The sequence below is a fragment of the Thunnus maccoyii genome, chromosome 4 (assembly GCF_910596095.1).
Source record: "Thunnus maccoyii chromosome 4, fThuMac1.1, whole genome shotgun sequence".
Classification (NCBI taxonomy): domain Eukaryota; kingdom Metazoa; phylum Chordata; class Actinopteri; order Scombriformes; family Scombridae; genus Thunnus; species Thunnus maccoyii.
This window is the reverse complement of record NC_056536.1, coordinates 220,111-245,032: the sequence shown is the minus strand read 5'-3', so window position 1 is coordinate 245,032 and position 24,922 is coordinate 220,111. Positions and strand designations below refer to the sequence as shown.

Genomic DNA, 24,922 nt, shown 5'->3' with positions numbered 1-24,922 from the left:
AGCCAACAAAGTAACCTACAGCAGAGAAGGATTTTCATGGTGTTGTGGGAGCAAGCTGTGCTGATCCGTCTGTCCGTCCTCCTGAACTGACTGGTTGTGTGTCTCATTATAGAATAAAAGACTTGAATCACCCTGACTCCTGTGCCATAGATGCTCATGACATATTGTTTTACAGCAAGCCCTCCTGATGTATGAACACAACAGGCCTACCGACTGTAGAGTGTAATCTATTTCTTCACCATAAGATGGCGTCTGATGTAACACGAGCGTTACTGGTTAGAATGAAGGGCTGGAATCAACGTCTACACCGAGCACTGTGTTTCCAATACTTACAACAAATCATTATTTTAGTGTACAGCAAGACTCTTCATGTATAAACACAATACTGATTCTATTTTTGAGAGTGGTGGAAGATATGTCTTCACCAGAAGATGGAATAATCCAAAACGGGGGAAAAACTCAAGACAGAGACTCATCAGCCAGACATTTCTCCGTTCTCTGTTAAAGAGCGGCTGAGATTGACACTAAAATAAGAATTGCTGGCAGCCCTTTTGATAGACGAGTATTTTCTTTGTGTTGAGGAGCTGCAGCATTTATTAACTGACACACAGTCTGTACTCTACATTTACTGCCTTATTGACAACTTACTGCTAACCTTCTTCTTTGCTCCACTTGTGTTCACGTCACGTTTCTGCCGCTCGCTCTCTGCACTCGCTCAACCACACACACACACGCGCACACACACACACACACACACACACACACACACGGTTAGTGAAATGTTAAATATTTGATGTCTGTTATTGTTCATGAAATCGTTATATTCCTGGAGCTTTTAATGATGGTACAGTTTTTTTGTATATCTAAGAAGACCATATATGGAAGAAACAGGAAGTGTGTCAGGTGCCTTACCTGCTGATTGCTAATCAGGAGCCACCTGTGGCAGGTGAGTTGATATATAGGGTGAAAAAGTCTGTCAGTTGTTGCCCTGAGAAAGGTCGGTAGAGCTGAAACATTGGTCCCTGAAACAAATAATATTTGATGAAAAGATGGCTGCTATAGTTCATCAATTTAATTTCTGCTGTTGAACAGGTTCGCACAGGAAACTTGATGAACTTACAAACTCCTCTTCCTGTGACAGGTCACACGTGGCCACTTGTTGTGCAGCATTCTTGTGCTCCTTTACACTAATAATGGTGTTGCCTTACTTGTTCGTCTTTCTGACAATCCACTCCTGCACCTGCACAAAACAAGGATATTACATTGATTAGTAAGGATAATGGCTTCAAAATCAGAAGACATTTACTAATAATCACATAAAGTACTCTGAAGTTCCTTTGGTGCCACTTACGTCTAGCTCCAAGAGGAAACCCGGCCACCAGAACTGTTTTTATCTCAGGATAGAGATGTTTTACCGCCTTGTTGAACTTCTCATACTTCTCGACCTTCCTTTCCTCCGCATCCACCAGTGTGCATTCTGTTTTTTCAAACAGATAGTCACGTCAAGAATCAAGGCAGTGCGATCCCGGATCATGATGAGGTCCAGTACTCCTGTAATACTGTCTCCAGACACAAGTCTTTTTTCCCTCATCACATGCCAGCCCATGTCTTCATCCTCCTTTTTAAGGTCGTCACATATTTTGTTTTGCTGGGGATTTCCTTTGAGCTTTACACAGTTCCCAATAATATGCTGCATGGTCTCTTTTTCTTGTTCACAGAGTCTGCACTGTTGTGACTCCTTGGGCCCCCTTCCTCTCGACAGCAGTGAGAGGTTAGGGAGTGTGTTGGTACGGAGTTGCAGTGCCGTGATTAGTTCGGATTGTTTCAGCCGATGCTTCTCTGGGTCCCGGGTCCAGCTGTTGGAGATTTTGTCATTCCTGAACACAACAGTGCCCAAGCCCTGCCTCACCAATTTGCTCCAGTTGTCAAACACCCTCTCTCTCTCCACGCTGACATGTTTGCCCCGCTTGTGTCGATTTGCCCTAGGTCCAGCTGACTCGTTTTCTCGGGCTTTGGGAGGGAGGCTCTGGAGATTGTTTTGGTGCACTGGTCGGTTGAGTTGTACAGAGACATCATTCTCTTGAGCTGGATTGCAGGGATGTGTGCAGCCATTTTCGTGATGAAAAGTCCCCCATCCACACACCTGTTGTACAGCAGGCCGTCGGTGGTGAAAGGCTCCAGATGGAGCCATTTCTTCACCTGTGTACGAATGTCCCTGTCACATTTGTCCAGCGCCGTTTGAGAGGCCGAGCCGTGGAAAGGCGTACGTTCTCAAAAGCTTGACCTTCTGAGATGGTTTCAGAGGGGCCTTGGATATCTTGTCCATCATATCTTTTATTGTTTCTCTTAGTGGGGGTTCCAGGATCCCTTTCCAGGGATTTATCTGGACGCCCAGATATTTTGCCGATTCCTGCTCCCCCACCATGTGGATAAGCATTCCCGCAAGTGACCGAGCATCACAGTCGTTGACCGTGTACCGTTTTGGGCCATTGCTCCCAATAAGGAAACCATGACACTTGGTGGGGTTGGTCCTCCGGCCTGTGAGATCTGAGAACCTATCCAGGATTTCCAAGTTCCTGGACATGCCATCCCACAAGTCACTCAGAAGCACCAGATCGTCGGCGAAAGCCAGTGAGGTGATGGAAGTGCCCTCAACACTGAACCCCACACCCAGCCTATTCAACTTGTGGAGAAGTGGATCCAGTGCCAGGTTGAAGAGCAGCGGAGATGTTGGAACGCCCTGTTTCACGCCCACCCTGATCCCGAACTTTCTGGTGTCGCCTTGAGCAGTTTTTACTGTCAAGTAGTAATTCCTGTAGGAGTCCTTGATGAGACCTCTGATCAACTCATCCACACCACATCTCTCAAGCACCTCAGCAATATGCTTGTGGGAGACAGTGTCGAAGGCCTTGGTCAGATCAATGAACACTATGGCTAGCGTTTTTCTCTGGGACTTACTCAGCCTGAAAAGTCTGTCAAGAACGGCCAGGTTCTCAGAGCAGCCTGGCGTTTCGGTGAAGCCCCGCTGACGAGGGTGGATGGCACATGCCTCGGTTAGTCTCATGGTTAAGACTCTTGAGAACGCTCTCAAGACTACCGAGCCGATCGGGAGCCAGTTGTTGATATCACCGGCTTTACTCTGGTCACTAGACTTAGGGATCAGGGTCGTACGACTCTGCTTGAGGCACCTCAGCAAACGCCCGCTGTACATTATGGCGTTGAACAGATCGGCCAGCTTCTAGCCCTTCTTGTCCCACATGTGTTGTCCGCCTCCGGCAGGGAGGCAAACTGTCCGAGGCCCACGAAACAATCATCCCTTTCCCAGATCCCTCACTACGTCTCAGTCACCAGTTTGAGATCAATACGGCAAACCGTTTGATTCCTGCCATCAAGCACCAGTCTCGCTGCGGAGCTTCTGTTGCTCCGATACAATATCTGCAAGTTCTTGTATCGGAGTCTCTTCGTCTTTAGGCGCTTTTGGTGATCTGACCAAGTTTTTCTACCCGTACTCACGACTCGAGTGTGGCACCGTGTCCACAACTTCGCGAGTACCTTCCTCAGATATCCATTAATTGCCCTGCAGGAGGATGTCAGCAGTTACATGCCGTCAACACTGTGAGCCGGCAGGGTCTTGGCAAGGTGCTCCTTGACCAGGGCCACTGGGGCCTTGGGGGGCAGCTGTTTTCGAAGGTCCGGCAACTTACCCAAGACGACGGCTGTGGGGGACTTAACCACAACTTTTCCTCTCAAACTCCTGAGGTTCCTCCACTTCTGTTGTATCTGGGCCGTCGTATATTGGGAGAGGGCTGAATCCACGGCCTTGAGGAACCCAGATTTCCCTCCGAGGTCATCGTGTATACGATCCAGGATTGCTAGTTCAGCCTGTGTCCACCCACCGTCCTTTGCCACCCTTGCCATCTGCGCCCTCGCCTTGCTGACATACACACCCAGGTGCTTCCTCCCCTGATGGGCCGAGAGACCCCTCTGTGGGGAGAAAGTTTTAGGGCATGTATTGCAGGCGTACCCCGTTATACAACCCGCTCCAGATCGGGTTGCCCCACACTTCGCCGCATGGCACGTCACTCGGTGTGAGGTCTTAAAAGTACTAGCACACTTACCGCAGATGAAAAGAATCACCCTTGGCTTGTGTTTTCCTTAGGTGAGTCTTGGTGGCCCACACCGAGCCCAGATTAGCGGCGCAGAACCGGCACGTTTGGACTAGCCATGGTACCCAGACACCCACCATGACTGTGGATGGAAGTCCCTTGCTAGCCCACTTGGGCTTCCATCCCCTCTCCGTGCTGAGGAAGATCATTCCTGCTCACTTCCCAGTCAGGAAAAGAGCCCTTCTCGCTCCAGATGGTACCTTCTTTCTCTTTGGAGTCCCAGCCGGGCTCTCCTCCTTCCTCCGTCTGAGTAGTAGTCTGCTCCGGACTACTACTCCGCTTGCCATATCCGCACTGCCAGGAGCCGCCCCTACTCCAGCGTCACGTGCCGTCGGCCGACGGACACGTTCTCTTTCTTCCTATGACAGCAGGCGACCTATCCTATCACAGTCAGTCAGAAGGGTCAGTTGGCTTATTGCTTGTCGTAGCTCAGATCGCAGTCAAGAGTGGCGGGTCTTGCACCCTGGCCCACTCAGAACTCTTTCAGAAGCAAACGGACAACAGCCAAAGTTATCAGAGCGAGCAAGATTAACTTAACTCGTTCATCCATTCATGCTTGGGCGGAGTCAGAACGACCCCACCTGGTACCCCTGCCATTACCAAAAATTCTTCTCCCTCATCACGTGCCAGCCTAAGTCTTCACCCTCCTTCTGGAGGAACACGCACACCTTGTTGTGGCTGGCCATGCGGTTCCTCTTGAGCTCCGCACAGTTCCCAATAATATGCTGCACGGTCTCCTTCTCTTGTTGACAAAGTCTGCACTGTTGCGACTCCTTGGGCCCCCTTCCTCTCCACAGCAGCGAAAGGGTAGGGAGTGTGTTAGTATAGAGTTGGAGTGCCATGATCAAGTCCGATTGTGTAAGCCGGTGCTTTTCGGGATCCCGGGTCCAGCCGTTGGAGATCTTGTCGCTCTTGAACATGACCGTTCCCAAGCCCTGCTTGATCAACTTACACCACTTGTCGAACGCACACGATCTCCACGCCGACGTGCTCGCCCTGCTGACATCGGTCTGATCCAAGTCCGGCCGACTGTTCTTGTCCTGCCTGCCCCCATCCCGCAGCACCTGCCGCCAGAGCTGCCATATCCGGGACACTGGGATGGAGGCTCTGGAGATCGTCCTGGTGCAGTCATCGGTCGAGTTGTACAGAGACAACAGCCTCCTTAGCTGGATTGCCGGGATCTGGGCAGCTAATCTCATGATACCAAGTCCTCCATCCACACATCTGCTGTACAGCAGCCCGTCGGTGGTGAATGGCTCCAGGTGGAGCCATTTCTTCACCTGTGTCCGAATGTCCCTGTCACACTCGTCCAACGCTGTTTGTGAGGCCGAGCCGTGGTCCGCGACGTACACCGTCCGTGGGATAGCGTACGTTCTCAGAAGCTCGACCTTCTGAGATGGTTTCAGGGGGGCCTTAGATATCCTGTCCGTCATGTCTTTTATTGTATCTCTTAGTGGGGGATTCAGGATCCCTTTTCAGGGATTTATCAGGATGTCCAGATACTTCGCCGATTCCTGCTCCCCCACCATGTGAATGGGCATTCCCGAGAGTGACCGAGTGTCACAGTCGTTGACTGTGTATCGTTTTGGGCCGTCGCTCCCAATAAGGAATCCATGACACTTGGTGGGATTGGTCCTCAGGCCCGTAAGGTCCGAGAATCTGTCCAGGATTTCCAAGTTCCTGGACATACCCTCCCACGAGTCACTCAGAATCACCAGGTCGTCCACGAACGCCAGTGAGGTGATGGCGGTGCCCTCAACACTAAACCCCACCCCCAGCTTCTCCAACATGTGGAGAAGTGGGTCGAGGGCCAGGTTGAAGAGCAGAGGAGACATTGAATTGCCTTGTTTTACACCCACCTTGATCCCGATCTTCCTGGTGTCGCCTTGAGCAGTCTTTATTGTCGAGAAGCAATTCCTGTAGGAGTCTCGGATGAGACCTCTAATCAACTCATCCATTCCACATCTCTCAAGCACCTCGGCAATATGCTTGTGGGAGACAGTGTGGAATGCCTTGGTCAGATCGATGAACACGACAGCCAATGTTTTCCTCTGGGACTTACCCGGATAAGTCCGTCGAGGATGGCCAGGTTCTCGGAGCAGCCTGGCGCTTCTGTGAAGCCCCGCTGACGAGGGTGGATGGCGCAAGCCTCGGTCAGTCTCATCGTCAAGACTCTTGAGAACGCTCTCAAGACTACCGAGCCGATTGTAATGGGGTGCCAGTTGTTAATGTCGCCGGCTTTACTCTGATCACTAGACTTGGGGATCAAGGTGGTTCGGCTCTGTTTGAGGCACCTCGGCAACCGTCCGAGGCCGTCCAACGCCATCAGGACCAGGCACACTCGCCTGGTCCATCTTCCGAAGTGCCTGTAGCGCCTCAGCCGTGAGATGGGAGGGCATAGGGACGAGTTGTCCGCCTCCGGCAAGGAGGCGAACTAACCAAGGCCCAAGAAACTGTCGTCTCTCTCCCATATCCCCTTGTATGTCTCAGTGACCAGTCTGGGATCAATACGGCAGACCGTTTGTTCCCTGCCATCGAGCACCAACCTCGCAGCAGAGCTTCTGTTGCTCCGATACAGCGTCTGCAAGTTCTTGTATCGGAGCCTCTTGTTCATTTTGAGGCGTTTTTGACGATCCGACCAGGTCTTCCTTCCCGTACTCACGATTCGAGCGTGGCCCCGAATCCGCGAGTACTTTCCTCAGATAACGGTTGGTTGCCTTGCAGGAGGAGGTCAGTGGTGACACGCCATCAGCACTGTTCACCTGCAAGGTCTTTGCAAGGTGCTCCTTGACCAGGGCCACCGGGGCTCTGAGAGGCAGCTCCTCACTGAGGTCCGGCAACTTCCCTAAGGCAACCGCTGTGGGGGACTTATCCACAGTTTTTCTCCTCAGCCTCCTGAGGCTCCTCCATTTTCGCTGTATCTGGGCCTTCGTGTAGTGGGGGAGGGCCGAAACCGCTGCCTCGAGGAACCCAGATTTTCCGCCGAGGTCGTTGTGTACGCACTCCAGGGTTGCCAGTTCGGCCTGGGTCCACCCACTGTCGGTTGCCGCCTTAGCCTTCCGCTCTCTTGCCTTGCTGACATACAAGCCCAGGTGTTTCCTCCTCTGATGGGCCAAGGGGCTCCTCTGTGAGGAGAAAGATTTAGGGCATGTATTGCAGGCAAACCCCGTGATGGTACCCGCTCCGGATTGGGTTGCCCCACACTTCGCTGCGTGGCACGTCGCTCGGTGTGGGGTCTTGTGAGTACCAGCACACTTGCCGCAGATGAAAAGAATCACCCTTGGTTTGTGTGCTTTCCTCAAGTGAGTCTGGGCGGCCCTCACCGAGCCCAGACTGGCAGCGCACAACCTGCACGGTTGGACTAGCCATGGCACCCGGAGGCCCACCATGACTGTCGATGGAAGACCCTTGCTAGCCCGCTTGGGTTTCCATCCCTTCTCCGTGCTTAGGAAGATCATGCCTGCTCTTTTCCCAGCCGGGAAAAGAGCCCTCGCTCCAGATGGTACCTTCTTTCTTTTAGGAGTCCCAGCCGGGCTCTCCTCCTCCTTCCTCTTGAGTAATAGCCTGCTCCTGGCAACTACTCCACTCGCCCTAGATGTGGACCACATCTTTCCCTCTATGACAGCAGGTGACCTGTCCTATCACAGTCGGTTAGAGGGGTCAGTTGGCTTAATCGCTTCTCGTCGCTTGGATCGCAGTTAAGAGTGGCGGGTCTTGCACCCTGGCCCACTCAGAGCTCTCAAAAGCAAACAGACAGCAGCCAAAGTTATCAGAACGAGCAACATTAACTTAACTGGTTCATCCATTCATACTTCGTGGGGTCAGAACGACCCTGCCTGGTACCCCTGCCATTAACCAAAATTCGAGCATCTTCACCATTTTAAATGTTCCACAAGGATACTCCATCCTCCTCCTCCTCCCGTCTCTTTAGCTGCTCCTCCCTCCTCATCCACCCATCTCCTTAGCGACTTCTCTGGGGAACACCCCAAACTCCGGGAGTGATGTTCAAACAAGGAAATGTGCATCATGTAGCAGGTGGATGTGACTCCCCTCGTTGAGACCTGCTGATAGATGTAACAGCGGAGCAGAAGAGAGAGACTGAGATAGTGATGTAACAGACATGCGTGCTGGTATTTGACATGTGTTTTGGGGGGGGTTTCTTCCCGAATACAAATAATTTTTAAAATATTTATATGAAACAAATATTAGTTTAAAAAAAAAAAACACTACGTGCTTTGCTGACTAAATTATTTGTATTCGGGCACAACCCTAATCTCTACTCTCTTCTGGTCTCATTTCTTTAGGAGCTACTACACAATCTTGTTAAGATGCTCCAGATGCTCACTGACACACAAACAGGATTATTCCTCCTCCTGCTTTAACTTCTTTATCACCTGGCTGCTATGAAATCTCTCTAAAGTTTGTTTTTCTTTTTGCATAAAGTTTGTAAGCCCATTTTTTATCCAAGGCTTTTTATTATAACCACGTTTATGTTAACATGGTGTTGTTGGACAATGTTTATCATACAATGATAAGTCATATATTTATCATATATTTCATATTAATCATACATTGCAAACACAGTTAAATAGTCGCTTAATGTTGCACAAATGGAGGTTTTTCTACTGGGCTTGGTGATCAATAGGTATAGCCCTCTTCTATATAATGCATCCAGAAAATCTGATGTTTTATGTTTAGATACATTTAGGAGGTCAATATTAAATAAATCTCCACAGATTGCAGACATTTTATTTTCATTAATTCTTTCAAACTATCTTAAAATGTTTCTACATGTGACCCCGATGTTCTGTATACACAAGTACATTCCTCATCCCTCTTGCTTCAGTTTCCATGGTTATCCATTAAATCACCAATTACAGTTGTCATATATTCGACTGGTTTGCATTTCAAGTCACTGTCCACATACTGGGCCACACCCCCTCCCCTGTTGTTGGTTCAATTGATATAAAGAAGCTCAAAACCTTCAATATGGAAATCAATACCTTTCTCTTGATTTAACCATGTCTCAGATAAGGCTATTGAATTGAATTTAAGTTTAAATATATTCAAATTTTCATTGATCTTAGGTAAATGGTAAATGTTGATTTTTGTTTTATCTTGAGTCACTATCAAGGTGTAGTCCAGGAAAAACTAGCAGATAGTACAAATAGGCAAGCCCCCCATGAGGTCCAGCTCAATCGGCACTAGATATGGTACAGCACGGAAAACTATAGCCTACATATAATATTGCTGATTTTCATGCTTTTATCACAAAGTCAGACTTGCCAACCCTGGATGAGTTTTTTGAGTACCACTTCCGCGACCTAGATGCGTCAGATGCAAATCACTGCTGTTCGAACAATGAATTATTGTACATAATTTGCAAACATACACATAACGTGTGAACATCATGTGCACACATGCAGCAAAGGGTGGGGGGCAATTTTATATGCCAATAAAACAATTTGCTTGAGTGGTGAAAAGGCTGCTTCTTTAAAGACATCTAGCATATACATAATATCTCTAAACAAAGAAGAGCTTATTTTAGCCATGGAGTGGTTCAAATGTGTCATTTTACCAACAAAGTGAAATTCAGATTTATAGTATTGTTCTTTTGCGTCAACAGATTTATGTTCTCATCAAAAACAGACAAATCACATGATTTACACGTGTTTCCTGTGTATTTTCTTAGTGTACAGAAATATATTAAGTAGCACAAAGCTTATAATGTGATACAGGTTCAGATCAGTGCTGAATACTAGAGAGACTGAACACTAAAAACATTCACAGATCTAAAAGTGTAGGTTCACATCAGAAAGTATTAATGCATGTATCAAATACATGACTTACACACTCTCATCTATATGCACGACATACAAAATATAGTCTACAAAGCTGATATGTTAACACTAGGGGTGTTAACATGAACACAAAACTCACGGTTTGGATCGTATCATGGATTTGAGTCACGGATCGGATCATTTTTAGGATCAGCGTTTTCCATTTATTCTGTAACACTTACAGCCAGAAACAGCAAGGAACTTTTGCCCATGGTCTTAAATGAAAACAACATTTAAGATGTCCAATGTCTAAATGAAATAAAGTAAAATAAATATAAAATATTTAAAGCTTAGTTATTGCAATATGAGGCATGAAACCTTCCTCTTTTAAACAGTGAATGAAACAGCCTCTGTCCACATCATCAAAACTTGATGATAACAAACATTCACCGCTAACGTCAGTTAGCAGCTAGATGCTAATTAGCTGCTCAGCTGCAGCACATTAAACAGCAGGTAAACAACTCAAATGTCACATCGGACCTGTTACATGCTGGTTTGATTGTTGCTCTTCAAAATCCCTGTTAACGTTAACAACACGCTGTTGTCTATGACTTGTACTTACAGCAGTTTGTTTACTTTGTCTCTAAAATGTCTACTTTAACTGAGACATTAAATTTTGCAATTAATCCGCAGTTCAGATGCCTGCCGAACTGTGGGGGGCGATCCGTACGGAATAGGATCAACTACAATCTGTTACACCACTAGTAAACACATGTTATTCTAGTTACTTTAAGCTTATTACTCAATATATGACTCAGCTTAAAAAGGAACTAAAGAAACTGTCAGAAGCAAGCAGCCAGACCTCCTGCACTCATTCACTAATCACACATCAACAGGTGACTGAACAACCACTCAATTAAAAACAATGAATGAGTGAGTCCAGACAGCTCACTGTAACATCAACAAGCAAACTAACGTTACCCACAACACATTATATGATCTCTGCTGCATTCGTGTTAAGGAGATAAAAAACACAAAAAAAGCCACACAGAGACATTTAACCATCAGAGATGAAATTAGCGACCAAAGAGACAGAGAGAGAGAAGCTGTATCTGACTCACGTTATCTGATGTCTTCTTCTTTCTATCATGGAGATGAAGTATTCATGTCATAACGTCCATTTGTAGCTGTTGGTCATCTTGTTTGTTAGTTAACAGAACTTTGTGGCTGCTGGTTAACCAGTCTGATATCATTAGCAACAATGACAAACAAGCTAACTCTCCTGGTTGTTTCTCCGGTTGCTTCTCTCTCCAGCCTCCCGTCAGCGTCCTGCTGCTGCTGCGCTGCACAGTCCAGATCATTTCTCCCGTTAGCTTAACAACAGTCCTTAATAGTCCTTCCATGGATGTATAAAGAGTCCTTCAGGCTGCTACAACAAGCTAACTGTTGCGTTGGCTAACGCAAGGAGCTATCTACTGCTGCTATTCTGCCTTACAGTGGAGAGAATTGAAGATGAAATCTGGAAACTATCATTGGACCAACTTGATGTCAATATTGCATTCTGGTTGTTGATTGGTTAGAGAGGACGTCGTCCCTTGGAGCGAAATTTTACGTGTCATGGCCAATCACAGATTAGCATGAAAAAAATGAAATACATTAAGTCCAATGTAAGAGATGCAGAGGACAGCAGGCACCCGTCCTCCTCTGTCCCCCACTCCACCTCCACCAAAATTCAGTAGTCTTACCCACATCTAAAGCAATCTACAAGTAAGTTTGTGACCATTGCTGTCCCCGTTATCTGTTTTCAACACCACCAGTATAATATTTAGACTAGGTCCCTAAAATGAATGGAAGTGAATGAGGAGCCTGACACCTGGGAGAAATGGTGGTGTTGAGGGCAGACAACAAGGACAGCAGTGATCACTAGCTTACTTGTAGATGCACTTTGATAGAGGTAAGACTGCTGAATTTTGACAAGTTTTACTGAAGTGAAATATCCATTTAAGGACAATCCAGGTGGAAAGTTAATCAGTTCTTCCTCGGCCCATGTCCAACCTTTCTACAAGGTTTTGTGGTGTTACGTGAAATGCGTTCGGAAGTTACGCCTTTTAGTGATTGGTCAGGGTTACAGCGCCCCCATTTGGTGGATGATTGTGGAAATTTAATCAATTCTCAGTTGACCTACAATGAACCTTCTACAAAGCTTTGTGCAAATCCGGCCACAATGCTAACACACGGCTACACCCATTACTATATACAACAGAGATAAAACAGCGTAGTAGGCTGATCAGTCTCTAGATGAAGACCAACCGTGCAGTTGTATATGTGTTCTGTAGTCACTTTAACCTTGTTTTCCATTTTCATTACAGGCACATTGACTCCAATCATAAACTGATCGCCTGGAGATTTGTTTTCCATGGATGCATTGATGGCTACAGTCGTTTATTTGGAATGTTGCACAAACAAGCGTGCTTCAACTGTTCTTTCTTTTTTCTGCAATGGTGTATCTCAGTTTGGTTTGCCACTCAGAGTAAGAGGGGACAGAGTGGGAGAAAATGTAGATGTGGCAAGGTTTATGATTGAGAACAGGGGTGCGGACCGGGGGAGTTATATAGCTGCTAGAAGTGTTCATAATCAACGGATTGAGAGGCTGTGGGCGGATGTCAATAGAGTTGTCTCTGACTTCTACCGACAACTATTTCAGTACATGGAGAGTGTAGGAATTCTTGATTCAAATAATGAAGTGCAAGTCTGAGCATTACATTATGTTTATCTCGGAAGAATCCAGCAATCTTGCCTAGAGTTTGTCAGACAGTGGAGTCACCACCGATTGAGAACTGAGCAACACATTGGCATGAGCAGTGGTGTTTTTAAAAAATTGGTGGGGCAACAACTACTTCAATAGATAGGCTACATACCAGGAAAACTACAGTACTTGCTCTTGCTACTGATGTGTTTTTAACATGTTATGGGTCCATGCATGGCTCCACAAAACACTTTTAACAACAAAGTGGCTTCTAGCAGGTCCTGTACACATAAACAGAGGAAGAGAGAGAGAGAAATTACACAAGTTACATCACCACTGTCACAAGCCTGAATTACACAACACGTAGTTCCCACCAAGCAATCTGATTGGTCAACTAGACATTTAGAACAGCACGCCTAGCCGTGTTCAAATGAAAAAAGCCTTATCACTAAAAATATTATGTGTGGCTTTGCTAGTGTCTTTGATTTGTTTTGTTTTGTGGGGGATCTGAGGTGAAAACCCGGAGTGGAGTTTTGAGTTAATGTTTGTGAAAGTGGATTGAACTGAACTGATTAGGGGTTGTGGGGAAAACAAAACGGACCCTTTACTGCGTGGATTGAACTCTGAGACTGAGACGAGTTACACACACACACACACACACACAGAAAAACCTGAACCCTTCCTCACTCTTCATCATTATCTGGCTCCCCCACACACAGCTAAACTTAACCATTTTCCCTTCAGTTGAGAGTTTATCTCAGTTTCCACTCCAGCATCCTCCATCAGCTGTGCCGGTGCTGTGGCGCTACTAGCTTACAAATATATGTGAAGTTTGCGGACGTAGTAGCTAAATCTGTCCATGGAAAAAATATTTTTCTCAACGAATATCTTAGTTACAACGAGATTGAGCTAGCAAAGCAGTTTTGTGTTTATATGTGTTGTATTTATTCAGTTTGGGAAAAGCCACGATCTCTAGAAAGCATTAGCTGAAGTTGGCTGGTTGACTCACGACAGTGATGCGTTCAGGAACGAGGCGCCTGAACGCATCACTGAAGCACAACCTCTCTGAAATATTGATTCATTAATAATACGATATTATATCGTCATAAGCCGACACAGCCAAGCTCAGAACAAATCAGCCTACATGGCCATGAACGAACAGCAAAGAGCTCGACACTACAACGAAGTGCAAAGACAACTTTTTAAGGATACTAATCTATTCTGTGACAACAACTTTATGACAACAACCTCAGTAGATAAGCACGGACACACTGACACTCGTCACCATCCACATCAATCGATCCAGCACAACAATATGGCCAATGCACGGACCAGAACCACCAAAATATACTTTCACTTACCAGCTGACGGCTCAGAAAAGGGCAGCATGGCGGTTTTTCCTCCCGCGGTTAATTTAACCAGCAGTTTGAGTGATGACAGTACTCCGTGGCTGGTGGGCTCCGAGGCGCTTTAAATCCAGTTTCTCCTCCAAATAAAGGGTTTGTACCCTGTGCTTGGTTATGAAATCCACTTAATTCATTCAAGTTTGCTAGCGTTGGAGGAAAGTCTCCCCTCTTTTGCCGACTGTAAATTTCAAGCTCGCGCTGTAGCCGCACTGCAGCGTCATTTAAAATATTTCAAATGACGCTGCTGCGGGGCGGCGGGCTGTCTGCCCCACATGTCATCACATCTACATCTACATTGAACACATGAACACTCATATCTTCCCACGTACAACACACATTGCATTGTGAGCATAGATGTATTATAAGAGCTCTTATTATACATCCATGATTGTGAGAGAGGGGCTAGTCCCACATTCATGCCGGCCACCGTAGGCCCGCTGCGGACGTGAATCAGGAAAACGCAGTCTGAAGCAGCAAGACAGGGAACAACTGAAAATGAACCAAAATCATAACACTAATTATAATGCAATTTAGGAAGATGCTATATTCATACATAATAAATTATAGCAGATAAAACATTGAAAATTGATAATAAAATCATTTGTTTGCACATTTTTTTCTGGTTACTTTTTAACCACCTGTTAATGTTTATATATATTTTTTTCAATATCCCTAATTAGCTTTCCACAGAAACAGCCCAGTCATTTAGTAATGCCAATCTTTTCTCTACAATTGCCTTTTTAAATCCTGTTAAAAGCCACCAAACAAACAAACTATCAGGTTGTACACATCAGCAAAATATCTTCTGCCCAGTACCAAGCAGCTGTTCCCCCAGTAACACCAGCCGAGACATCAGTGACAATGAGTAGCATTGTTATCTATACATATCTGTACATTATCTATAGTATAATTATATCTATATTATTATTAGTAGTAGTAGTAGTATTATCTCTTTGTGTAAAGATATAAGCCCGCCATTTTAATTGTAACATTATATATAGTAATTATATTGTATATCATTAATAATATTAATTATATATTATACTGAGACTCCTCAATGTTGTTTGTTTATGTTAGTATATATTTCTCCTTGTGTCTTCATTTCTTTTTTCACACAGCTTTGTAAATATTTCTATTTCATGTATTTATTTGTTCACTTTTGACGTATTGATGTTAATTGATTGAATTAAGTTATGTATTGTTGTTTGTATTTAATGTATATTGTTACACAATTCTGCATTCATCTATTATTAGCAGCCATATGTTCTCTAGAGTTAACCTGGTCTTTCAGGTTAACATGATCCCACTCCAACATTGTTCATTTGAAACTTTCTGGTGTCTAGCAGCACACTGCTGAATTACGTTTACATTTAGCTGTTTTCAAAAGACCCTCAGCCAACCTACATTTATAATTGTACCTATCCTCCTGTATTTCTGCTAAACCTGCTTTAAATCAAACATGTTCAGCATCAAATTAAAGCTTAAATTATCTTCTTTGCAACAAGTATTGACTTTCCAGCCTTGCACAGCCATAGCATCGGTAAACTTCTCCAAATACAGAAACACACGCTCTGATATGAACACAGCAATAAAAAGTATTATCTCTCTGGAGGACTGAATTTAGATTTTAATTTGTCACAAATGTCACAAATCAAGCAGAAAACACAAATTAAAAAATCAACTAGTGAAAATGAATCAGTACTTACTCGTCCTGCTATTTTCCTCAAGAAAGTCTTCTTCACAAAAAGAAAAGAACAACAACCTCTGAACCACCGCTGACGAGACATTGAGACTTTAAAGACTCATTTACATGTCAGTGAGGAGAGCTAACTGGACACTTGGCTTTATAGACAGCCCTGTGCTTGAGTCTCATTCTGACAAACTGACATTCTTGCATAATCATATGTACATGTTTGCTTGTTTATTGTTCAGCCTTTTGGACCTTTAAAGTTGAAACAGATCATGTTTTATTGTAAGGAGCCATGTTTTGAATAAAGGCTTTTAATTGAATCCTAGTGTTTTTGTTCCTGCTCCATTCATCAGTGCCTGAAGTTTTTCCTTCCATTGATGATAATATCTCATGAAATAACCCACTAGTGTTCAGTCTGATGGTCAGCTGAGCTGTACGTATCACACACAGGTATCACATGACGTGACCATGACCACAAAATCATGTTGTGGGATCTTTTCTAAGTTGATCTATTAGAGTAGATGGAGTTTACATGCCCTTTTTCAGTTGGTATTGTGTTTCTATCACTACGTTTAGTGCAGTAAAGGATCTGATTACTTCAGATCGGCTGTGGCTCAGGAGGTGGAGCGGGTCGTCCACTAATCGGAAGATCGGCGGTTTGATTCCCGGCTCCTCCAGTCCACATGTCGATGTGTCCTTGGGCAAGACACTTAACCCCTAATTGCTCCTGATGGCTGAACCATCAGTGTATGACTGTGTGTGAATGGTTAGATTCCTCTGATGGGCAGGTTGGGACCTTGCATGGTAGCTCCTGTACCCATTCAGCGTGTGAATGTGTGTGAATGTGATTCGTAGTGTAAAAAGCACTTTGAGTGGTTGGAAGACTAGGAAGGCGCTATACAAGTACAGTCCATTTACCATTCTTCCACCTATGATTGTAGCTTATACAAACTTGATAAGATGTCAAGAGGCTGTACTTTTCTTTGTCTCTATACAACTCGACAGATGACTGCACCAGGACGATCTCCAGAGCCTCCATCCCAGTGTTCCGGATATGGCAGCTCTGGCGGCAGGTGCTGCGGGATGGGGGCAGGCCGGACAAGACCAGTAGGCCGGACCTGGACCAAATCGACGTCAGCAGGGCGAGCACGTCGGCGTGGAGATCGGTTGCGTTCGACAGGTGGTGTGAGTTGATCAAGCAGGGTTTTTAAAAACAGCCCTAGGTTCCTTTTCAGCACTTTGGCTGACAAAGAGTCATAACTCTATTGATCCATGTATTCCTATAGCTCTCAGTAGTAACGACTTTATGAGCTTCTTTAATGATAAAATTCTAACTATTAGAGACAAAATTAACCACCTCCTGCCCTCAACAGGCACCGTTCTCTCCCCAAACACAGGAACCTTAGAAACAGCTGTAAATCCTGACATATATTTGGACTGTTTTTCTCCAGTAGACTTGTCTGAACTAACTTCAATGATTTGTTCAGCTAAACCATCAACCTGTCTCTTAGATCCCATCCCAACTAGGCTGCTTAAGGAAGCCTTACCCTTAGTGAGCACTTCTTTACTAGATATGATCAATCTGTCTTTAGTAACAGGCTATGTACCACAGTCCTTTAAAGTAGCTGTAATTAAACCTCTTCTTAAGAAGCCTACTCTTGATTCAGGTGTTTTAGCCAATTATAGACCTATATCTAACCTTCCATTTCTCTCTAAGATCCTTGAGAAAGCAGTCTCTAATCAGTTATGTGACTTTCTACATAACAATAGTTTATTTGAGGATTTTCAGTCAGGATTTAGAGGCATCATAGCACAGAGACAGCACTGGTGAAAGTCACTAATGACCTCCTAACTGCATCGGACAAAGGATTTGTCTCTATACTTGTCCTGTTAGATCTTAGTGCTGCATTCGACACAATTGATCATCAAATCCTTTTGCAGAGACTGGAACATTTAATTGGCATTAAAGGAACTGCATTAAGCTGGTTTAAGTCCTATTTATCAGACCGATTTCAGTTTGTACATGTTAATGATGAATCCTCCGTGAAGGCAAAAGTTAGACACGGAGTTCCACAAGGTTCTGTACTTGGACCAATTCTATTCACCTTGTATATGCTTCCTTTAGGTAATATTATTAGGAAACACTCCATAAATGTTCATTGTTATGCAGATGACACCCAATTATATTTATCAATGAAGCCTGATTAAACCAATCAGTTAAACAAACTCCAAACATGCCTTAACGACATAAAGACCTGGATGACCTGCAATTTTCTGCTACTAAACTCAGATAAAACTGAAGTTATTGTGTTTGGCCCTAAACACCTTAGAAACACATCATCTAATGATAAAGCTACTCTGGATGGCATTACCCTGGCCTCCAGCACCACCGTAAGGAATCTGGGAGTTATCTTTGATCAGGATATGTCCTTTAACTCCCACATAAATCAAATCTCAAGGACTGCCTTTTTTCACTTACGTAATATCACAAAAATCAGGCACATCCTGTCCCTAAAAGATGCAGAAAAACTAGTTCACGCATTTGTTACTTCTAGGCTGGATTATTGCAATTCCTTATTATCAGGCTGCCCTAACAAGTCTCTAAAGACTCTCCAGCTGATCCAGAATGCAGCTGCACGTGTTCTGACTAAAACTAGAAAAAGAGACCACATTTCTCCCATTTTAGCTTCACTACATTGGCTTCCTGTAAAATCTAGAATAGAATTTAAAATCCTTCTCCTAACTTACAAAGCCCTTAATGGTCAGGCACCATCATATCTTGAAGAGCTCATAGTACCGTATTATCCCACTAGAACACTGTGCTCCCAGTATGCAGGCTTACTGGTGGTTCCTACAGTCTTTAAAAGTAGAATGGGAGGCAGAGCCTTCAGCTATCAGGCTCCTCTCCTGTGGATCATCTTCCAGATTGGGTCCGGGGTGCAGACACCCTCTCTATGTTTAAGAGTAGGCTTAAAACTTTCCTTTTTGATAAAGCTTATAGTTAGGGCCGACCAGGCTCGCCTTGGATCAGCCCTTAGTTATGCTGCTATAGGCCTAGACTGCTGGGGGACTTCCCATGATGCACTGAGCTCCTCTCTCCTCCTCCTCCTCTCCATCTGTATGCATTCATGTAACATCAATGCATGTCACTAACTTTGCTTCTTCCCCGGAGTTTTTTGTGCTTTCTCATCTCACAGGAAAACCTGGGTTCTGGGCCGAGCCTTCGCGGTCCTTCACAGTCCTGATGGCATCCTTCCCTGGCTGTTGCTGCTCGTGCTTGTTGTTGTTGTTGTTGTGATTGTTTTTCTTCTGTCCCCCCTCCCCCTTTCCCTCTCTCTTTCTCTCTCTCAACCCAACCGGTCAAAGCAGATGGCCGCCCACCAAGAGCCGGGGTCTGCTTGAGGTTTCTACCCGTTAAAGGGGAGTTTTTCCTTACCGCTGTCGCCAAGTGCTGCTCATGGGGGAATTGTTGGGTCTTTGTAAATTAAAGAGTTCGGTCTTGACTTGCTCTATGTGAAAAGTGCCTTGAGATGACTTCTGTTGTGATATGGCGCTATATAAATAAAGATTGATTGATTGATTGATTGATTGAATCAGGGGATATCATTAAAACATTTTTTCTACTTCTTCACCCTATCTGTTATGAGATTTTACTGTTTTAGATCCTTGAAATGTTAAATATTTGATGTCTGTTATTGTTCATGAAATCGTTATATTCCTGGAGCTTTTAATGATGGTACAGTTTTTTGTATATCTAAGAAGACCATATATGGAAGAAACAGGAAGTGTGTCAGGTGCCTGACCTGCTGATTGCTAATCAGGAGCCACCTGTGGCAGGTGAGTTGATATATAGGGTGAAAAAGTCTGTCAGTTGTTGCCCCGAGAAAGGTCGGTAGAGCTGAAACATTGGTCCCTGAAACAAATAATATTTGATGAAAAGATGGCTGCTATAGTTCATCATTGCATCAATGATCGGTGTGACTACTACTGCAACGTATGTCAGACTGCCACAGCCATCCAGGCAAATCTGTAAAATGTACACACTGAAAGCATATATGATCATAGCACAGTTATGAGGTGCACAAACACTCTCCAACATACAGGGTTACACCATGTAGCTGTGTGAAATCCTGTGAAAAATGTTGTAGGCTATAACTCATTCCTCAGAGACACACATCCAAAGGGGTACGTCTATTTGAAGGGGAGGTATCAGCACTGTGGAGAAGTCCAGATTATATATATATATATATATGGCAGGAGAATATACTCTCCGATTACAGGCTTCTCTATAATATTGGAAAAATATACTATATGAACAGCAATATGGGTTTAGATCTAATAGGGAAACTTGGAGCTTGTGGAGGAAATATTACCTGCAATAGAAAATAAGGAATATGCAGTGGGAGTATTCATGGATCTCAAAAAGCATTTGATACAGTTGACCAGGACTTATTATCCAAGAAATCAACGATAACTGTTACTCACAAATACTGAAGGTGACTTGTGGGGTTCCCCTGGGCTCAGTGTTAGGACCATTGTTGTTTATTTTGTACATAAATAATATATGTAAGGTTTCCAAAATATTAAACTATATTTGCAGATGATACACATTTATTTTGTCACAGTAATAATTTGGAACAACTTTTGGATACAGTGGAAAAAGAACTGGAAATGCTAAAGAGTGAAACACTTAAACTAACTAACACTAATTTAACTTTATAATATTTGAGAAGTGTTCAACTAACTCATACAGGAAACCCATGATGAATGATGTTGAATAGAAAGAGTTAAATTAAATTTGTTGGAGTAATATTGGATAATAAATTATGATTGAAGCCACATAAATTATATCAAAGCTAAAAGTCAATTTCAATACTATATAAAGATCCTCTAAATAAAGTTTTGTTATCCACCTTATGCTGTTCCTTCATAGTCCAACATATAACTTACTGTGTGTGTATATATCTCAAATGTAGCTCAGTCTAAAAAAGTTTTCATTTTAGACAAATATGTAAATAAATAAAGATCAATAAATCGTTTTTAAATGTTTAAAAAGTATTCTATTCAAACCAGTTAAGTTGAATGTTTAATACAGTTCATAGTGAATTAAAAACAGGCAGATGAATAAATCTTTGTCATTGTGTTGGTGAAGTTCATGCAGTTCAAGTAGTTTGTTTGCTGTACACATGAGAGCAGCGTGTTTATCTCACAACCTAGTCCCAGAGGACATAAAGTTGTCCATCTTAACATGTTGTTGATTTGATTGGTTGTTACCAACCTGTCAGCCAATTGTAAAGGTGGAGGGGCGGGATGTAGAGGAGACCCCGCAGAGTAAAGCCACGGGCTGGTCAGACGACGAACAGGAGCTGTGTGAAGGTTGTTTACGCTGTTGAAGACATGGACGTATAAAGAAATGACTTGTCTCTCTATCAGAATTTGATCCATTTGGTCCGATCACATTTCAAAAGCCTAGAGGAGCCGCACGATTGAATTGTTTCATCCCCATTCAAGTTAGCCGGAGGCCTAAACCGGAAGTAGTCGACTCGGCCGGCGACCGTTACTAGTGCGCATGCTCTATGGGCCGCATGAACGGGGCCCCGCCGCCGACGCTGTATCCAATTCTCTTTGTACATCCATGGATGAAGACTGTTTATGTTCGTTGTGTTGATGGATGCAGAGTTTTACCGACGGGTAACGGACATAATAGCCACATGCAGAAGGTAAATAACCTCTGTGTATGTATTTTTTGTATCGTTTCATCACGACGTAGTGCGTGTAAAAGGTAGATGCTAATCGCGATTAGCGCATTAGCGCGCTAGTTATATTAGCACATATTTCACCGTAGTAGCAGCTAATGTTACTGTTTGTTGCTAGTATGTGTTAATGTCAATTAGTTAAAAGCTCAAAATGCACTCGGCATAAGAAGTAAAGGAGCTTTAGGACGAGTTAAGTGACTGAGAACAACTGTCATGTACGTCTAATAGACGGAGGACCAGGAAACAGTCCTTGGACTCTATGGACGAGTTGATGTCTCCCGCTCAGCTTTCACTTCGTCTGGACTTGTCGCCCGCCAGCCTGTAACCTCACTCATCACTCCTCTCGTCATGCATCGTCCATGCTTCAACTCAGGGATTTGTGAGTAACAATTAACCAGTGCACCTGCTATTTTATTTTGTAGCTTGCATTTGCTAGTGCAGCGGCCATTTGTTTCAGGTCACTACGCTCCGAGCAACGACTCAGACCTGCAACGTTTGGTTCTGGTTTTAAAGGACACTGTTTTATTTTGGTTGCTCTGTGTGTGTGTGTGTGTGTGTGTGTGTGTGTGTGTGTGTGTGTGTGTGCCTTAAATTAGGAGCTCCGTTATTGGTAAATAAGATAAAGAGAGGTCATAACTTCTGAGAAAGGTGGGAAAGCAAAAGGGAAATACATTTAAGTTTTGTGTAATAGTTTTATTTTATTAATTGGTTTAAATATTGGTTTTATTAAAGGGGGCGTATTATGCTTTTCCATATTTTTATTTATATATATTATGCGTGTATTTGTGTGTCGGATGTTCATGTTAAAAGTGGCCAACGTGTCAAATAACGAGGTAAACGTATGTCACAGTAATCCCTGTGAGCAGAAAGCAGCAGCTTCAGACTGCTCTGAACGCTGTTTCTAACTTGTTTTTTTCTACTTTCAGCCCAAGCTGACGTCAGTTCGTGACGGATTTCTTTATATGGACATCTGCTACATGCACAACACACAAGTTTGTGTAAACAAAACCACATAGAGAACCAAGAAACCCACTTTTTATTAAATTTAAAGGCTCTAAAATTTAAAGATTAGGTTGAATTTAAAACGGTTCAAATCATGTACAAAGTTAAAAATCAATTGTTACCTAAAAGTATCCAAAAGTTGTTTCAAATGAGAGAAAGTCAACATGACTTGTGCAATAAATGATAAGTGAGGACTAATGTAAAATATCATTGTATTACAGTCAAAGGAGTTAATTTATGGAACAGCTGCAGTGAGGAACTGAAAACATGTAGAACATTTAGTAAGTTTAAATGAACATTTAAAAATAGCATATTAAACAAATATGACATGGACAATCAGAAAGAGACTGGCATAGAAGGACAGGGGAAGTTGTTATTGGTTTGTTTTGTTGTCTTAATATCTTGTGATCAAGTCACTGTCCACATACTGGGCCACACCCCCTCCCCTGTTGTTGGTTCTATTGATATAAAGAAACCATCAATATGGAAATCAATACCTTTCTCTTGATTTAACCATGTCTCAGATAAGGCTATTGAATTGAATTTAAGTTTAAATATATTCAGATTTTCATTGATCTTAGTGAAGTTTGCATAAAGACTTCTACAGTTGACACACTGCTGACCGACCTTCCTTCTTGTTGCTAGCCTTGAGTCAGGTGGTATGTATTGAGACAGTATGTCCCAATGACCCGCCTGATGGCGTGCAATGACCAATTGGACAGCGCGTGCTACCCAGCTGATAGTGCCGATTAGACAAATTCAATCATCTCTCTTAAATCAGAAGTAAGAAGAAACTTTGGAAATAAGTGAAGATCTAAGGCGGGGAAACTGGTATCATTAATATTAATGTGTTGGTCAGTTGTACCACCATGGATAATCCCAGAACCTGAAGTCAATCTATGCATACTGAATAATAACAAAAGATAGAAATCAGGAGATATAGTCAAGGAAGTGAAGTCTCATCTGCAACAAGGATGGAGTTCATATTTACAGAATACAGATGGATCAAAGGATCCAGAGAGCGGGAAAGTGGCATTTGGAGTCATTAAGAATTCAAAACAGACATATCAGATGTCAGTATTCACAGCAGAGATGTTGACAATATTAATGTGCACTTTGGTGGATAAAGAACAATAAACCAGACAACTCAGTCATATGTAGTGATTCAGCTGCAGCTTTAACTACAATAAGAGAAATCAAATCCAAGTTCAGACCTGATATATTGGCTGAGATTTATCAAACATTATACTGTACCAGAACACAGACTATAGTTTATGTCATTTCACTATTCTGTCTGGTTCATGGATGATGTAATTCCTGTCCTATAAAGTACATGAATGTAGTGATCTATGTAGAAAACTTCAGGTATTTAACAGGTGCTGCACTAAGGCATCAGAGGCCACAAACTTTTAATAATTCCCAAAATATAAAACACACTGGCATGTGGCATGAATCCCTCAGCGCCCCCGAACCCCCCATTACGTCATTTGGGAATTCCCATTGACATGAGTATGGGATTTCTTTCTTTTTTCAGTCCCTTAGTCCCTCTAATCAGTTGAGACGAGGGTAACTACACAGATTCTTCCGCTTCAGTCTTTCATAACAAAAATATGAAAACTGCCTAAATTTTGCATTTTGTAGTCATGGAAACTGGATTTTTCTGGTTCAAAAACCCATAATAGGGAAAAAACCACAGAATGATAGTTTAGGGAGAACAGTAAACAGTGAATGGCTGTATTTGTATTTTTAAAATGTTGTTACATACATCAATAACTTTAAAAAGCTCCGTTTTTCATTGTTAGACTTTAGTTTCAGAATAAGGAAATCGATTTGAGACGAAGGTACAAGGATTCTTTCATCCAGTGCAATAATTACTCACTTCAAATAATGAAGCTGTTCAGACACATGGACGCAGCTGCAGAAACAGTTTTTACTCTGTGGACTTTACTTATGGAATATTGTCCAGTTTTGGACTATATAGCCTAACAACACATATATCACTGTCAAAAGGAACATCAATAGCAAACAGTAGAGGGCAGCGATACGCTATTTTAGCATCTAGTCTAATTCAAAGAAGACAAAGAAAACAGACACTTTGTATCCTCTGCATCACACTAACAGTTATAAACTCATATTGTAAAACCTTGAACATGTAACATCTGTGCTCATTATGTTTGACACTGGATCAGAGTAGGGAGTAGCATCATCCTGGACAAGCTACAGTTCTTTTATAATTAGTTTGATAGCTTTGATGACATCCAGCACTGCACCCCACTCACATTCTGATATGTTTACCAGACTCCTTGTCTATAAAAGATATGTGCACTTAATAACCCACATCAGTCTGTTGTGACTGTATGCTGATCAGGAAAGAGT

General features: G+C 43.4%; 1 protein-coding gene and 1 long non-coding RNA gene across 3 annotated transcripts; one reads left to right on the top strand and one right to left on the bottom strand.

The window, feature by feature from the left end:
• Positions 1-5,217: 5,217 nt before the first annotated feature.
• LOC121895273 lies at positions 5,218-15,018 on the bottom strand. 2 transcript variants are annotated; one of them, XM_042408285.1, is made up of 2 exons: positions 14,054-15,018; positions 5,218-8,230 (listed from the first exon to the last, which is right to left on the bottom strand). In XM_042408285.1, exon 2 carries the CDS (start codon positions 7,772-7,774, stop codon positions 6,671-6,673), a length of 1,104 nt encoding a protein of 367 aa, XP_042264219.1. In that variant the 5' UTR covers positions 7,775-8,230; positions 14,054-15,018; the 3' UTR covers positions 5,218-6,670. The 2 variants fall into 2 exon arrangements, 1 of the variants encoding a protein (XP_042264219.1); XR_006095725.1 differs by lacking the exon at positions 5,218-8,230 and adding an exon at positions 12,865-12,973.
• Positions 8,403-23,795, top strand: LOC121895280. Its single transcript, XR_006095732.1, has 2 exons — positions 8,403-9,253; positions 23,128-23,795. It is a non-coding gene; the product is annotated as an uncharacterized LOC121895280 (long non-coding RNA).
• Positions 23,796-24,922: the final 1,127 nt, after the last annotated feature.